This window comes from Hemitrygon akajei, chromosome 16 (assembly GCF_048418815.1).
Source record: "Hemitrygon akajei chromosome 16, sHemAka1.3, whole genome shotgun sequence".
In the NCBI taxonomy this organism is placed as follows: Eukaryota; Metazoa; Chordata; class Chondrichthyes; order Myliobatiformes; family Dasyatidae; genus Hemitrygon; species Hemitrygon akajei.
This window is the reverse complement of record NC_133139.1, coordinates 22,342,995-22,361,257: the sequence shown is the minus strand read 5'-3', so window position 1 is coordinate 22,361,257 and position 18,263 is coordinate 22,342,995. Positions and strand designations below refer to the sequence as shown.

General features: G+C 45.1%; 1 protein-coding gene across 7 annotated transcripts in view; it reads left to right on the top strand.

The window, feature by feature from the left end:
- Positions 1-17,484, top strand: part of LOC140739817 (CUGBP Elav-like family member 4) — a 579,610-nt gene extending 562,126 nt beyond the window's left edge. For all 7 annotated transcript variants that reach the window (XM_073068376.1, XM_073068372.1, XM_073068375.1 and 4 more), the window contains 4 exons: positions 2,777-2,854; positions 6,516-6,659; positions 10,314-10,479; positions 13,349-17,484. In XM_073068376.1, the coding sequence (XP_072924477.1) occupies positions 2,777-2,854; positions 6,516-6,659; positions 10,314-10,441 (350 nt within the window). In that variant the 3' untranslated portion in view covers positions 10,442-10,479; positions 13,349-17,484. The remainder of the gene's footprint in view (positions 1-2,776; positions 2,855-6,515; positions 6,660-10,313; positions 10,480-13,348) is intronic.
- The last annotated feature ends 779 nt before the right edge of the window (positions 17,485-18,263 follow it).

The window sequence follows — 18,263 nt, the reverse complement described above, 5'->3', positions numbered from 1 at the left end:
CCAGGAGACATTTTAGTGAGCCTCAGGTTGTACTCCTTCAGATTCTTGAAGTGGACTCTTGATTTTTCTGTCTGTGTCAGTCATTCATCTGTGATATTGACTCAACTTGTTTCTTTCTCCATTTTTTAAAATCATAGTCATACAGTTATATGGCACAGAAACAGGTCCTTCAGCCCAAATCATCCATGCTAGTCAAGGTGTCTTCCTGGGCTCGTCTCCTTCGCCTGTATTTGCCTCTAAGTCTTCCCTGTTCATGAACTAGCCTTTTTCCTTTACTTTGGGAGTGGCGGATGTGCCCAGCCTGAGCTGCCAGGCATGTCTCCCTTCACTATATTTTAAAATTCCTATATTCTTTCACTCTTTCACTACTGCCATTTACTCAATAACCAGATAAGCTTGTTTGTAGGATATCCCCATGGTTACCCTGCCTGTCAGAGACATTCCGCCTTCTCCCACACTCCCCACACTTTTTTCTCCTTCCCAAATCTTTCCACGAGCCTGCCAGTGGCATAGTGGCATCTGTACCAGACTTCAAGGTGAGTTGTCCCAGATTCGAATCCGGCCGGCTCCTCGCACACTTTCCATCCGTGCTGGGTTGAGCATCATTAAAAAAAAGAAAGACAAACTGCTAAAGAAATGGCAGGGTTTTTGTCCAATGCACCATAAGGCACAGAGAGGAGCAACACAATTCCCTCCACAGATGGTAACTGGCCTGCTGAGTGTTTCCAGCAGTTTCCGTACATTTGCCAGAATCAATAATCTCAAATTATTCCATGTTGGGTTTCATTCGTTACATTCTTTCCCAATCACTGAGACTGTCTTGCATCCTCCTCCAATGAAACTCAGTGATACAATGAGTTTGTATCATTGGCAAACTCAAATATACTGTGCTTTATTATCTCAAGGACATAGATTGTGAATGGTTGAGGTCCCAGTGCCATCCCAACAGCATCCCACTCGTCATAGCCTCCCAAATGGAAACATATCCTTCTATTCATTTCAATCCATTAACCCATTTTCAATCCGTGAAAGAATATTATGCACAATCCCTTGTACTCTAATTTCATTGTGTGGTATCTAATTGAAGGTCTACTGCAAGTTGAAATACACCATAATTTACTGATGATGTGATGAGGCACAGCCTCTGGTGACTGACTAGGTCATCTTTCCGTAACTTCAGAAACCCTTCAAGGCCGAGGTTTGTCATTTATATGGTCAAACTCCAATGGCTAATATCATAATTGCAAATTCGTCTTTGATCTCTGCCCCCCGCCCCCCCAACCTTTATCCTTTTTGGAGAAAGTAGCATTTCAGCTTGGACCCACTCTTTTCTGGCTGGTATCTGGGTCAACTTTCAGATAGTATTTTCTGACGAAATCGCCATTTACAGGTGATAAAATACAATTTTAATATTGATAAGATGGTTACATTTACTATGAGGCTTCACTTTAAGTGACAAGACTATCACAACAGAACTGTATATTTAAAGTGGGGTTACGTTTCCAGCGGGAAAACACAAATTAGACAACCCTCAACCACTTGCTTTCCCAACTTCACTGGGACTGATCGAGACCATCTCAGAGACCGCTAAGTGTGCCTCCAGATGGCTAAGGATCAAGAGGTGTGACCTGTGGACCATAGCTGCTAGGACACAAACCCAGGGCCTGATCATCCCTGGCTGGATCACTTGGGTAAGAGTGTCTGATGTTGAAAGACCCAAAACACCTGATGACCCCAGGTTACATCACTAATGATGTGTCTCAGCATCTCCTTATTTGTTTGTTGAAATAACTGCATTACTGAAATGCCCTTTATAAACAAAGCTACCATTAAACACATGTTGGAGTTTTGATTGCAGAAGCTTTATTTGGATAGTTGAAGTGCTCCTTAATTTAAAAAAAATAAACTCTACTCTGGCTTTCAGCTGGGTACTGGTATCAATTTTGGTATCAAATGGTATCAAAACTGACATTTCGGTGGCAAAACTTTGCCATCTTTATCAGGGATGATGCCTGGGCATGTCTAGTCCGGTGGTATATATACCTCCGTCTTCCGTCCCTCCTGATTGGTTAGTTCTCATCCAATCAGGATTCCATGGTCCAATTTTGTTTACAATCGAATTCCAGTTCTTACTTAGAGTGAGTGGAGTTTGTCATCAAAAAGTCGGTTAAAATCAACACCTGTACCCGGCTAAAAGCCCGAGAAGAGTTCATTCTTCATAGATGCAGGAAAGCACTAGATCGTTTTTCTGCTCTTTAATAGATTTTAACTGGACAATCCTGGACTCTTTAACATTTCCAAAGCTCTAGAACTCAAGAAGAGACATTTTGGTACACTGCTTATAAATTTATTTAGCACTGGGAGTCAGAGAAGAAAACACATGGGTACTCCTAGCAAAAATGTTTCCATGTCTCTCTCTGTCTTTTATTACATCTTGTTTGTAACAGAGCCCTGAAATCACTAATTGCATGCTGAGGTATTAAATTTTGGCCACTTTCTAGTCATATGGGCTTGAGCCCATCTATACAGTACACCGGATGCTGTTAATGTACAAAGTTAGTCACAGTCTAATACAGAAATGACTACAATGGACTTCAGCTTTTATGGTATGTCTTCCCACAGGGATAAGGTTCTAAAGTTCTGCTTTGAATGTCTTTTGGCCATATCTCTGAATGGTAAGGTAATGGCTGTTGGGGATAAACATGAATGAGCCAATCACAGTCTGAGATCCAACGGCCTAATTGACAATTTCATTCTCTTGTGATTTTATGGGCAGCCATGTATCCGACAGCGATTGCCCAGATCAGCCAAGCGTTTCCTCAGCCACCGCCTGTCGTAACACAGCAAAGAGAAGGTGAGTTAAATCTACAAATGTCCATAGTCACAACTCCTTCCCCGGAACTTGCCTTCTTCGGCACCGGCTCGGCATTTCCTAAAGGTGTGGCCACTGCCACCAAGTCTGGCAAGGGCCCCTGATGCCTGGCAACACTGTAGGTTGCCCTCCAAGTGCCGTGCCATCCTGACTCACACCTACCTCACTGTGTCTTCATTACTGATGTGCCCAAGCCCTGGTGAGTCATGGTGGCGGTTAACACAATGCTTTACAATGCAAACAATCACCAACCGGGATTCAATTTGCGCTGTAAGGAGTTTCTTTGTTCTCCCTGTAACCGCGTGGGTTTCTTCCAGGTGCTTTGGTGTCCTCCTACATCCCAAAGACGTATGGTTAGAATTAGGGTTAGTTAGTTGCGGGCATGATATATCAGTGCCAGAAGCATAGCAACAGTGCAGGCTGCCCCCAGCATATCCTCGGACTGCATTGGTGATTGACACAAACAACACACTTCACTGTATATTTCGATGTAGTAAGATGACGTAGGCGATCGTGGTCTTTCCATGACCATGGTGGTCCTTGGCAATCTTTTCTATGCAGTAGTTTCCCGTTGCCTTCTTCTGGGCAGCGTCTTTACAAGACAGGTGACCCCAGCCATTATCAATACTCTTCAGAGATCGTATGCCTGGTGTCAGTGGTCGCATAACCAGGTCATGTGATATGCACCGGCCGCTCATACGACCGTCCACCACCTGCTTCTATGGTTTCACATGACCCTGATGTGAGCAGGTGCTGCACCTTGCCCAACCAAGAGTGAACTGCAAGCTAGTGGATGGAAGGAATGCCTTACACCTCTTTTGGTAGCCATATCTCCACCCTGCCACCCTATGATGTATATTGACAACTAAAGCTCATCTTTAGAACATCCTCCACAACAGCGCAATGGGAAGGCCATCTGCAGAGAGATTGGAATGGTTCCAAACATGTGATTTGTCATCATTTTCTCTTGGGTGGGTAATAAAATCTGGGCCTGAGGAAGGGGATGAATGAGCAACGGGAAGTTGGGTCAAATGGCTTGGGTACAGAAGCTCGGGGCGCAGGAGGGATGGGATTCAGTGATGGAGTTCAGGAACTGGAGGGATGAGTTTTTCTGAGGGAGCTATAGTAGTGAAATCTAGTTTACAAATTATTTAGCAACTTGACTTTTCACGGGAGTGTTCTAGGCCAAAATCAGATTCAGAGTTACAGTATTTATCACATGTACATCAAAACATTCAGTAAAATGCAGATGTGGTCCAAGTGCCCAAAATATAAAGACTTACCACATGTGCCTTCAACTGGTCTCACATCAGACCAGGCCTCCTGAATGGGTAGGTGAAACATTCCTGTCGCCTGTCACTGTGAATCACAATACTGCTGCCAAACACATTTACTTGCTCTGCCATTGAGGCATATTTGGGCAAGAGGAGGGGAGGAAAGGAGGACAGAGGGCTAAGAAAGACAGAAAGTAAGGCATTCCAGAGCTTGGTGCCTTGTCTGCTGAAGTCTTGAGTTTGCTCAATATTTGCTTGAACTTCCTTGATGGGTTATCACTGTAGTTTGAGTTCTTTGGATTTTTGCTTCAATTGGATTGAGACAATACAGTTGACTTAATTCATTCCTCTGTGTCCTGATGGTTCAGCACAATCACACAGAAAGTGTAAAGGACCGATCCAATATGCCATATTTACCAGCACCGTCAGAACCAGAGTCAAACTCATTCCCTCAGAGAGGAGGACGCTATCTCTCCCAGTCAACTTCAGTTTTATGAAGGATTGGTGATAAATGTTTGGCACAATAACCCGAAGTGCGTGAGGTGTTTAGGATGTGGTGGAATGCGGAATGAGAGAGATGTGTTTTTGACATACGAGATTCAATGCATTTAAAACCATTTCACTAAAATGCAAACTTCCATATGCCTGGTTTTAACAGCTCCTCAAATGACAATCATACTTTTGCCTTTCAAGATCTTTATATATCTCTCTGTACCTCCGTATGCCTCCGCCTGTGCCTTGCTCTTACCCTCTGAGATATTTTCTGAAAACCGATTCTTCCCCCAAGCTTTTGGTCAGGTATCTTACACTCATCCTTTGCTTAGTATTTTTTCCTGATAACATGATTGTGAATGTTGAAGAAATTTTAATAACCAAGTAAAGCTCAACCCAGGAGTGGTCTTACTACCCAGTGAAAGCCCCTCTAATGTACTAATTCCCCCAGTGAACCCCATCCCTCTGGTATCAGTACCCCTTCAATGAAGCCAGGACTCCATAACTGAACCCATCCTTCTGGTGCCTAAACCCATCCCGAAGCCCTTTACTGAACCATCCCTCACCATCCCACTGAAACCCATCCCTCCATTACTGAACCCTCCCTCTGGTACCTAACTTCCCCACTGAAATGCTCAGTGAAACTCATCCAAAACATCTTCACCGGAAAAACTTCCATCCAGTACCCTAACTTGTTATGTATGCGTGGAGCAAGAACGGCAATGGTGCAGTAGGATTAAATGTTCTTAGTAAGTCAAGTTGGCCACTGTACACGCTGGGCAGCTTACAGTGCGAGAGCTACGAACCAAGCCTGCCGAGATGAAAACGTGTGCGCTCGAAAGCCCTCCACGCGTAGGACGTCAATCGGTACACTGCACGATCAATTGGCCACATGCACACTGACACACTCTCACAATTAATCTGATACAGTTCATCACTCACTCCCTGGCACTCACCTCTCTGGTACTCCACCCCATGCTGAAGAGACACCAAGAACCCCCCCCCCCCCACCCCTTTGAAGCCCATAAGTTTATCCTGTATCTGAAGTTCGTTCTTTGCATGTCAGCTCTCCTAGTCGAGCTGAACCCTCTACCTTCCTATTTCCCCCACTGAAGCTCCTCTGTCTAGTCCCTCTCCAGCCGAGTGCTCATTACACTACTGCGTTTAGGGCAACAATGAAGGTCCTCCACCTGTGGCGGTGTTCAGGGCTTCCTTCATCGTGTCAGTAGCTTCCTCTCAGTTTTCACTACTGTCAGTCATGAAAGTCCCAGGTGGAGACTTTGGAATACCATCTCACTCAAATGTAGAAGGAGTCTTCATCGCGATTTCTGTAACAATTTTGTTTTACCGGTCAGTGTTAGCCCCGAGCTGAACCCCTGAACCTGGAGGACCAGTGGACCACTTTTAGTCTGGCCTCTACCCTTTGACCTGTTTGGCATGGGTGACCCTCCCAGAAGCCAATGCATAAAGCTTTGACTCAAGCCAACATAGCTCTCGGGGTCACTGAAGCATGCAAGCCTCCGAACGCTACAATAAAGTTGTGGTCCTCTTGGAGGCTGGTCCCTTAATTTTCCTTTAAGTCCATGATATGTGACTGTTTTCTGTTATTTGCTTGAATACTATCTCATCTGTGCTGTCAAATATTTCTCTCAGGTTATAAGTTGGGTTATTTGATAATGCAAATGAATATAGTTTTAAATCTCATTGACCGCCTGCCCCAACCTCTCCATTCGCAGTTGCAGTGTTAGAATTCCTTTAAGCTATCCTCACTGCTCCTGACCTTTACTCTGGCATCAGGTTTGCCCTTCACCTCCGCTCCTTCGCTGCTCTGTGGATACCCTTCCCTGATGATTTCTCTTTGCTTTGTTGTAATCCAGGACCGGAAGGCTGCAATCTTTTCATTTACCACCTCCCGCAGGAGTTTGGAGACAGTGAGCTCATGCAGATGTTCCTGCCCTTTGGGTCCGTCATCTCGTCAAAGGTTTTCATGGACCGCGCCACCAATCAGAGTAAATGTTTTGGTGAGTGTTGCCGACAAGTCCAAGGCACCCCTCTCCCTAAAAGCTTACGTTCAATTTCTTAAGGCAAGGAAGGTGGATATATCCATGGAAGGTTTGGTGCCTTGGAAAGGTCGAGTTTCACAAGTTAATGCTGCACCAGACAGGAGGGAAACTGGGGTAACCTTCACGTGCAAAATTGGGGGCGTTGGAGGCGGGCAGAAATCTGGAAGAATGGGATCAATTGAGTTTTTTTGTGCATCAAGATTTGAGTCTAACTAAACAGTAGAACTTTGGGGGTCCTAAATGGACTTCAGTAAGGCCTTTGACAAGGTTCCACATGGACAGTTAGTTAGGAAGGTTCAATCTTTAGGTATTAATATTGAAGTAGTAAAATGGATTCAACAGTGGCTGGATGGGAGATGCCAGAGAGTAGTGGTGGATAACTGTTTGTCAGGTTGGAGGCCGGTGACTAGTTGTGTGTCTCAGGGATCTGTACTGGGTCCAATGTTGTTTCTCATATACATTAATGATCTGGATGATGGGGTGGTAAATTGGATTAGTAAGTATGCAGATGGTACTAAGATAGGTGGCGTTGTGGATAATGAAGTAGGTTTTCAAAGCTTGCAGAGAGATTTAGGCCAGTTAGAAGAGTGGGTTGAAAGATGGCAGATGGAGTTTAATGCTGATAAGTGTGAGGTGCTACATTTTGGTAGGAATAATCCAAATAGGACATACATCGTAAATGGTATGGCATTGAGGAATGCAGTAGAACAGAGTGATCTAGGAATAATGGTGCATAGTTCCCTGAAGGTGGAATCTCATGTGGATAGGGTGGTGAAGAAAGCTTTTGGTATGTTGGCCTTTATAAATCAGAGCATTGAGTATAGGAGTTGGGATGTAATGTTAAGATTGTACAAGGCATTCGTGAGGCGTAATTTGGAGTATTGTGTACAGTTCTGGTCACCGAATTTTAGGAAAGATGTCAACAAAGTAGAGAGAGTACAGAGGAGATTTACTAGAATGTTACCTGGGTTTCAGCACCTAAGTTACAGAGAAAGGTTGAACAAGTTAGGTCTTTTTTCTTTGGAGCGTAGAAGGTTGAAGGGGGACATGATAGAGGTATTTAAAATTATAAGGGGGATAGATAGAGCTTACATGGATAGGCTTTTTCCATTGAGAGTAGGGGAAATTCAAACAAGAGGACATGTTGAGAGTTAAGGGGCAAAGGTTTAGGGGTAACACGAGGGGGAACTTCTTTACTCAGAGAGTGGTAGCTGTGTGGAACGAGCTTCCAGTAGAAGTGGTACAGGCAGGTTCGATTTTGTCATTTAAAAAAAAATTGGATAGATATATATGGACAGGAAAGGAATGGAAGGTTATGGGCTGAGTGCAGGTAGGTGGGACTAGGTGAAAGTAAGTGTTTGGCACAGACTAGAAGGGCCGAGATGGCCTATTTCCGTGCTGTAATCGTTATATGGTTATATGGTTAAAGACTCCCCAATTCCCCCCCCCCCCACCTTCCTTGTGGACCTGGAGAATGAGACAGTGGATGGACTGAACAAGCAAAGAAGCTCCAGGGGAGTCAGAATCAGGTTTAATATCAGTTGTTTTGCATCAGCAGTACAACACAATGAATATAAAACTATATATTACAATATATATAATTTTAAGTAAGTAATGCATTTTTAAGAGAGCAAAAAATAGTGAGGTAGTGTTCATGTGTTGGCTTAATGTCTGTTCAGAAATCCACTGGTGGAGGGGGGAAAGGGAAGAAGTTTTTAGTCGTATGCTAAAATCTCCAGGGATATATCCAACTGGAGTCAACAAGCTTGCATGAACAACCTTGCACAATGTAACTGGACAAAGTTCCTTATTCACTATAATATTTTACGGTTAAAATAGAGTGGCTTATTTTCTCAGCTACACTGACTCCCTTAGCAATGCACCAAACACTCCCCTCCTCCCCCGACCCAACCCAGTCCCACAAAATCCTGCTTGGGTCCTTCCCAAAGTAAGATCTGATGCCAGCAGGTAGTTTGTTTTATCAACGTTGCCTTACGTGTTGATAAAGAAGGCATAAGATGTTGGATTGAATTTAAGAGTCACAAGGTAATGTTGTAAAACCCTGGTTAGACCGCACTTGGAATATTGTGTTCGGTTCTGGTCACCTCATTATTGGTAGGACGTGGAAGCTTTAGAGAGCGTGCAGAGGAGATATACCAGGCTTCTTTCTGATCCAGACAGCATGTCTTATGAAGATTGATTGAGTTAGCGAAGGAGGATGAGAGGTGACCTGATAGAGGTGTACAAGATGATGAGGTGTCTGCACAGAGTGAATTGCCAGAAATTGTCCCAGCACTGAAATGGCTAATACAAGGGTCATCATTTTAATGAGGAAAGTATAGGGGTGTTGTCAGAGTTGTGAGTGTGTGGAATGCCTTGCCAGAGGTGGTGGTAGAAACAGGTATATTAGGAGCATTTAAGAAATTCTGAGGTAGGCACATACCTGGTAGAAAAATGGTTACGTTGGAAGGAAAGCTTAGATTGACCTTAGAGTAGGTTAGAAGGTCGGCACTACGTCATGGGCTGAAGGGCCTGTATTGTGCTGTACTGGTCCATGTTTGATGATATACTCAGCTGCCCTCCTGCAGTTACCAGGAATCCAGTTTGTTAGCTAAGTCAACTCCTGGGCACTGTTTTGCCTGTTCAGTAAACGGAGGGAAAGTTGCTTTGAAGTGGATGGCAAGAAAGTTGTTAAGAAAATGCAAGATATGCTCTTTGTGGGATCTCCGGAAAAGATGCTGAGAGGTTATTTCCTCAGGCAGATGCATAAAGAGTTGGGTACTGATGTCTGAAATGAGAACAAATACCTTCCCTCAGCAGGTTCTAATTCACTATCTCAGATGATGTGAATGCTGAGTGAATTCAACACTCACTGGGATTTTTGGACTCCAAGGGGTACAGCATTTGGATGAATAAGTATATTTGAGAAACAGAATCAGCCATGTTCTTGAATGGTGAAGTAGATTCAAGAGGTCACATGGTGCTACTTCTTATTGTTTAAAATGGGGAGCAAACATTTAATTGTATCATTTAATCTCAAATTACAAGGTATGGACTTTCAAAATCTCCTTCAGTGATTCAGTTAAGCTGATGTGACGGTATCCAGGCTGTGATGGGGTCCCAATCTTGGTGAGCCCACCACAGGGTGTTCACACCTCCCCTTCTCCATCTTCTCGCCCTCTGTGGCTTTGCTATACAGTGGACAACAGCACCACCAAGTGGCCCAGCTGTGAAACATGCTAACAGGGTGACTAGCAGAAGTGATCTGAGTATCTAATGGGTGGAACTCTGCCCTTCATACAGAGTTTCCTCCCCCCAGTGCATAAGGATCTGCTATTTCTCATTTTTTACCCTGAGGGCAACCCTACAGACAGCCGCGTTGAAAGGAACCAGCTCGGTACCTGCCTGTGAGGACCTCGTGATAGATAATTACCTTCATCCTGCCAGTGTAACTGAGAATGGAGGAAAAGAGCAAACAAGTTCTTGCAGCTGCAGAGGTGCTTTGGATAGAATTGGGGTGGGAGAGTGAATGGGACTGGGACCTTCCTATATGTTGGGAAATGTGGCCTTGTGTGCAAATTGTCAACCTTGCTCCCTTTCTGTTCCCTGAAGGTTTTGTGAGTTTTGATAACCCCACTAGTGCCCAGGCTGCCATCCAGGCCATGAACGGTTTTCAGATTGGCATGAAGAGGTTAAAAGTCCAGCTAAAGCGGCCAAAGGACACCAGTCGCCCATACTGACGGACTGTGTTTCAGGGCATGAATTTCTGATTTTCTAGGTAAGCCGAGAGTTGCTAAATTCTGACCTCTTGGGTCTTAAAGAGTCATGGAACTGTTATGGTGCAGAGATTGCCCTTTCATCCCACTGAGTCCATGCTGGATACTGATACAACAATTCCTCAAGTTCCTATCCCTTTCCCCTCGGAAGCCCCCATTAATTCTATTTCCACCACAGGTCTTCTCAGGAGCCTTAGCTCCCACATCACCAGCTTCAGGAGCAGCCATTTTACAGACGCATCTATCAGAGTACTGAACATGTTCACCTAGATCAGCACTAAACTGATTGCACACACAAGGGCTCACTTTCAAGGACTCTGCAACTCATGTCCTCAGTATTATTTACTCACTTATTCTTAGGTTTTTTTTTGTATTTGCGCAGTTTGCCTTCATTTGGTTGTTTGTCTTTGTGTGTAGCTTTTCATCGATTCTATTGTGTTTTGTTGTATCTACGATGAATGCCTGCAAGAAAATGAACTTCAGGGGAGTTTATGGTGACATATACACACTTCGATACAAATTTACTTTGAACTTTGAGTTACCAATGCCTGACTTTTGGATGCCCTGTACCTTGGATCAAGTGTTTGGGAGACCAGCAGGGTGGGGATGGATTTGCTGTCCGCTATGGGACTGCAGGCATCTTCTGCTGGGTGGGGAAGGGCATTTGTGAGTGCCTTCTCTCCCCACTCCCCAGCCTCATGCCTCAACAATCAGGGGCTGGGGAACACCGAGCAGAGCCGGGTGTATGGAGGAGGCTCACTCACCGACCGAGCCAGTGGGTCTGGCTGGCGGCTGCTCCTCCCGTGCTTGCCCACCCTCTCGTCGCTGCTGTTCGTGATCGGCTCCCACGCACAGCTTTCATGCATTTCCATCTTAACAAACGGTTCAGGTTACTGACCAGTCTTGGGGACGGAGCCCTGTTGTAGTTTTGGGACTGTGAGCTTCCCAAGCCCACGTTGATGTTAAGCAGAAATGGTGCAAGGGACAGTTTGTGTCCAAGAAAGGATTTGTGTTTCCACAGAAACGGGGAATTCCTCTCTTTTAGGGCATCACCAGTGGGAGGTGGTGGGACGGGCAGGCCCACCAAATTTCAAAACCAAGATGGATGGAACTTTTTCATTGAGGTGCTTAACCAGGACAAGTTATAGGATTAAGATGAAGGTCAGCCATGGTCTGATGAACTGAGGGGTTGAGCAGCGTCCTCCCATATGCAGTCTGATGTACTGGTCAAGTAAACTGATGATTCAGTGGAAGTGTCTTGCTCTACATGTGTCCTGAGAAATGATCAGTCCATAATAGCCCTTTATGGACTAAATCACCATTTGAAGGAATTTTGAGATTCTGATGGCCATGTAGTTATTGTGCTGGATAATTAGAAGATCTTCGATTGGCAGTCTTAATGAGAAAATATCTCCTGTATAGACACGGGAAAGTCTGCAGATGCTGGAAATCCAAACACACACAGAATGCTGGGGGATCTCAGCAGGTCGGGCAGCATCTCTGGAAATGAATAACCAATCAACGGCTTGGGCCAAGACCCTTCTTCAGGGCGGAGAAGGAAGGGGGGAGATGCCAGAATAAAAAGGTGGAGGGAGGGAAAGGAGGCCAGCTGGAAGGTGATAGGTGAAGCCAAGTGGACGGGAAAGGTCTAGGGCTGGAGAAGAAGGAATCTGATAGGAGATGAGAGTGGACAATAGGAGAAAGGGAAGGAGGAGGGATTCAGGGGAAATGATAGGCAGGTATCTCTTCTATAGGAAGAAATTCAGCTGTCATCACAACATATGTGTGGGAGAAGCAGGGTGCAAAGTCAGTTATATTGCTGACTAGAATGATTAAGAGCAGCTAAGTTCCAGGGTGATTTTGCAGAAAACAGGTAGAATGGAGCCCAACTCTTAGGAAAGGAAGGATCCAGCCTATTGGCTGCTGTGTTTCTGCACTGGAAGAAACAAATGGCTGGTAATCCCATTTCTAAACCGAACACCCATAGGACAGGTGCATGTGTGACCATGAGTGAGGACATGATCCCAAATGGAGGGAATATCCACCACTGATGATCCTATTTGAAGTTTCCTGTTTGAATTGCTTCACTTAGCCAGAACTTGGAGCCCTCTGCCAAATTCCCCAATAATCAGTGGCCCCAGTATATCAATGTAAGTACCCTGTGACAAATGTCTAAAGCTGATCATGTGCACTCACTGGCCACTTTAGTAGGTACCTCCAGCAACTAATAAAGTGGCTACTTAGTGTATGTTTGTAGTATTCTACTACTATAGCCCATCCTCTTCAAGGTTTGACATGTCATGCATTCAGAGATGCTCTTCTGCACACCACTGTTGTAACACGAGTTACTGTTGCCTTCCTGTCAGCTTGAGCCAGTCTGGCCATTCTCTACTGACCTCTCTGTTAACAAGGCATTTTCACCCACTGAACTGCCAGTCACTGGATGTTTTCTGTTTTTCGCGCAATTCACTGTAAACGCTAGTGGCTGTTCGCATGAAAATCCCAGGAGATCAGCAGTTTCTGAGATACTCAAACCACCCCGTCTGGCACCGACAATCATTCCATGGTCAAAGTCAGTTAGGTCACATTTCTTCCCCACTTTGACATTTGGTCTGAACAACAACTGAACCTCTCGACCGTGCCTGCATACTTTTTTATGCATCGAGTTGCTGCCACATGATTAGATATTTGCATTAATAAGCAGGTTACAGATATACCTAATAAAGTGGCCACTGAGTGCACTGTATTTATCTTAGAAAAACTTCATTTTAATAAGTGGAGGTTGTCTTCACCTTTAGCAGCAGGGGAGCTTTGAGTAGGATGTTATGTAATCTTTATGCATTCAACACGTTGTGTTTCCTCTTTCACCAGGGCAGAGACGATGAGGAATATGAGCACGTACCTTTTGAGATGGCTGTTTCTGAGTTACCAGTGCAGAGAGGGAGAGATAACAGAAATACAAACTTCAAGAAAACATTTAAAGAACCCTGAAAATGTGAAAATTCATTGCAGCTATTCAAGAAGGCTCAATCGATCTTACATAGCAACAACATGTGATGAAGATGTGACGTAATACGACGTAGGGAAGGACAGCTGTCTTAAAGGTTGCAGAGGAAGCTGCTTTGGCGCAGTTCTGTGTCATCGAGCACACAGCCAGATCTCCTAGGTGATAGTTGCCATGGCTGAGGGTTTCTGTGTGCGTGTTAGTGTGCGTGCGTGCATGTGAGAGTGCGTGAGCAAACGTACGTTTGTGTGTGTGTGTGTGTGTGTGTGTGTGAGCGTGTGGCTTGTGTGAATCCACATGATTGACATGGTACCGCAGAACGTATTGAAACTTTAGCTCTTAGACATTCAGGGACCAAATGGACCAAACAGATTTTTTAAAGTTTATTATTGCGGCCTGTATATGTAATATACAAGTTCAGCTTTCCTTATCTAATCTTGAGAGTTGAAACATGGGTGAAAAAATAAGAGCTAAACTGTTTTAAACAAAAAAAAATCAATGCTTCAGTGGTCTTAGAATAGTATTATACACTGGGAAATTTAAACAAGGAGCAAAATATAGTGGAAGCTTTCCAGGGGTTAGTTTTAAGAAGAAAACAAAGACTAAAATGTACCTTACACCTCATGTCCTTCTTAGGAGATGTGATAGTACTGCATGCAAATGTGACCGAAAATATTATACATATAGATATTCTGCTCCTTATATTTCTGAAGAGGTTGCTTTAAAAGGGAGAGAAAGAAATTGAAGCCTGCTTGCTTTTTCACAGTGAAGGTGGGCTTTGTCTGACCATTTGAGGACTTTTTAATTGCCGCATTGATGAATTGAGTTGCCTCGTCTGACAGCTTTGTTCAACGGGTAAGCCTGGAAGAACGTTGCTCTGAAATCTGTGTTTTAAAGGGGAAAAAAAGTGTCGAAAAAGCAAAAATCCTTGTAGTGTAGCTTTCCTTAAAAATTACATTGTAAATAATCCCTGGAATAACAGCACATTGTTTCTGATAACTGGCGAGGGTCTTTATATAAATCCTCAGGCGTTAAGATATTTATATATTACCAAAAGGCGGAGGAGGATTTGGTCAGGGAACATTGGCACAGTGTCACATTGCCAGGAGCTCATTGCGTGAGGTGGGATTCACAGCTGCCCGAGTGTTGACTGCGGAGCCTCGTGAGGTCAATCTCTGGTCCGTGTTTGGCACTGCAGTGGGTTCTACCCTTGTCAGACCTGGGGAAAATTCCTTTCCCTCCTGCCCTTCATCTCCAAGTTCCCTATTATAAGTTTGTTTGTGGCTTTTGTGTCCCTTCTCCACAACTCTACCCCAGCCCAGTTAATCAGCTAATAGCACAAAGTCACCCTTAATTTCAAACTAATTATTAGTGGAAAACAAGACTGATATATGTTATTTTTGTACATTTCACAAATCTGGGATTCCCAAATTGCTTTTGTACTTAACTGTACTGAATCCCCTTCAAAAAGCGACCGCCAGATTGTTTGGCAGACTCCCACAGAAATAGTTCATCTGCCTGAGCTGTTGACAGAGGGGCTAATTTCGGCTTGAGCAACAGAACTGCCTTCCCACCTCCTTCAGAATGGCGCACGGGTTTCAGTTCAACAAGTCATTCATGTGGAGCACTCTCTCAGTATGGTGCTGGGCATTTTATGGTCTCGTCCCCAAAGCTGGACTTCAACCCTGAACCCCTTCTGGAGGTGGGAGTGCAGCCCAAAAACCCATAGCTGATATCTCCTTCCAGTAAGCTATTTTCCCCCTCTTCCTTTTTTTTTCTTAACCTCTCCCCCTTTCCTGTTCCTCTGTTGCCCACTTTCCTCTCCCTGGTGCCCCTCTTCCTTTTCCTTCTCCCATAGTCCACTCTCCTCTCCTATCAGATTCCTTCTTCTCCAGCCGTTTTCCTTTCCCACCCACCTGGCTTCACATATCGCCTTTAGCTTCCCCTCCCCCCATCTTTTTATTCCTGCATCTTCTCCCTTCCGTTCCAGTCCCGGTGAAGGGTCTCAGCCCAGGAACTCAAATATTTATTAACTTCCATAGATGCTGCCTAACCTGCTGTGTTCCTTCAGGATTTTTATGTGTGTTGTTCCCACTGTTGCCGGTTTGACAATTCAGAGAAAGATTGGTACGAGAGTTGTTCTGATTCCTTTTGAACTAAAGTGTACCGATCAACACCACAGCCAGTGAGTAGGAGGTGGGGCAAGGGCACATAACCACACCTGGCAAAGCCAATTTATTCAGAAAACACGCAGAAACTGCGGCAGCTTCTCCAAATAAATACTTCCCACCTCCTTCAGAATGAAGGAGATTCATTTCTCCAGAAAAATGCCATGTGGAGGATAATTACTGATGAAGTATTTGCATTGTTAATCTCAGTCACCTACTGCAGAATGATCACAATGTTTCATTCATAGGGAAATTTTACCCCGTTTTCTCCACTCTGCTTGACTACAGCGTTTTCACCATTTTTAAATTTTCCCTTCTTTTTGTATCTTCACTTACTAAATGCTAAGGGTGTCACCATCACTGGCAAAGACAGCGATTCATGCTGACCTCTAACTGCCCTTGGAGAATCACCCCAGTCCTTGTCCTAAAGGTACTCCTATAATGTATCAGATTCTACACAAACAACCCCAGTCACTGAATATGTAATTCAATTTACAATTTTTATCCCTGTTTTGATTCACCCATGGCAATGCCTCTCTCTCAGATCCTTCTCCTCCGCTTAATTTTATTTAGAGATACAGCACGGTAACAAACCCTTCTGGACCAACCAGCTCACACTGCCCAATTCCACCCATGTCACCAATTAACCTGCTAACCCGTACGTCGCCGGGAGGAGGCCAGAGCACTCAGAGGAAACCCACGCGGTTGCAAAAACATAAAAACTCCTCACAGGTTCTCCCCGCGACCGCGTGGGTTTCCTCTGGGGGCTCCGGTTTCCTCCCACATCCCAAAGATGTACGGGTTCGTAGGTCAATATGTCACATGGGTGTAATTGGGTGGCACGGGCTCGTTGGGCGGAAGGAGCCCGTTATCCTGCTGAATCGCTAAATAAACAAATCTTCCCGTTGTAAACCTTTGGATACCCCCGTATTTGGCCACTGGTACAATCTTGCTTCTACTTGCTCCACTGAAGTCCATAACTCGGCCACCTGGGTTCTAGGCTGTGACATTCCTAACTAAACCTGACCATCTCTATCTCTATCTCTCTCTCTCTCTCTCTCCCCCCCCCCCACACTCTCTCTCTCTCTCTCTCTCTCTCTGTCCCCCTTTCTAACACTTCCAGCCTTCTTGTTAGCTCCATATCGCACATTGATTCTGCTCCTGCAAAGCACCTAGGGATGTTTTTGTTACATAGCAGGTGCTAAGTAAATGCAAGGGCCTACAACAGGCTTCTAGGACCATCTTATGCCAGCGGGCTATTGTTAATTTTAATAAACGAATCTGCAATTTTTGTTTTGATTGCCTGTTATCTGGTTTGGGGCATCCTTGAGCAGAAGTGTGTCCGTAACCAGAGGCTTGTGCTTAAGTTATACAGAATTAGCATTGAAAGGGTAAGTTCCATCTTGGCTGTTTTACCTACTTGTGTGTATAAAAGGGACTGGCACTGGTTGGGATGTATTGACAACAAAGGCATCAGCAGTGCAGTGTTCTGGTCCCTTGTCTTTGAGAATTAAACCTGAAACTTCAAGCACTGTTGGGTTCTCAGTGTGGAAGGACATTGTTCCCAGGAAGGGGCCTTACTTTCCCAAAGGTAAACATTTCCCTCACTACTTTGACCCAGACCGACCTCTCTGTAAATAAAGGGACGATGCTTTTTTTGTGTGTGTGAACAATTTGTACCCATGACACAAGAGATTCTGCAGATGCTGGGAATCTTGAGCGACTTGCACAGAATGCTGGAGGAACTCAGCAGGTCGGGCAGATGCTGCGTGACCTGCTGAACACCTCCGGCGTCTTGTGCTTGTGTCCATGTTCTGATCTGCAGAAGGCAAATAGCGGGGGGGGGGGGGGGGGGGGCGGGGTGACTGTGACATCTGTGCCATCTCCCTCATCATGTCGCAAATCGGGCGTCATGTTTTTGTGCCACGCTTGCTTGAACGTGAGCTTGGGTGTACAGGCAGCAGGTGGGAAACCTACTTGCTTACTTGGGCTCTTTGCTCCCAGTGGAGCATGGGCCATCGATGACCTCCCACCTCCATTGCCCTCTGGAGCCAGTGGTATGGTTGGAGTTCATTAACGCTTCTGCATCCATTGCATCCACTCTACAGGGGATTGGCCTATACAGCTTCACCAGAGCCCTGTAGGCTCGACTTACCCGTTTCCACCTCTCAACACGGGGACATTCAGGTTGGACTTTAAGAGGCTCGGGAAACCGACTGATGAACAATTAGGAACTCGGAAACATTGACAGCCAGTTCCATCTCATATGTCAGCCTCACTGCATTGGGAATCGTCAAACAGACACTGTTAGAGTTTAAGCACAATTATACTGCTCTAATTAGGCACTCGGTGACCTGGAGCTGTCCCTTACTGCTGCAGTCACGACCTGTACAAGTAAAGGGCACGTCGGGGGTTAGCACAGTTCCACAATGCCACCCACTCATCGCCTTGCACTCTTGTTGTTGAAAAAAGAGCAGCTGCGAGGTTTCTTTCTGCAACTGCGTTGGCAGACGGATGCCTAGAAACCTGACAGGTCCCTGCCTCCTTCTCCCAAAACTAGCACTGCTGAGGGAAGCAGCAGCTCAGAGGACCTTCACATGAGCAATGACGGGAC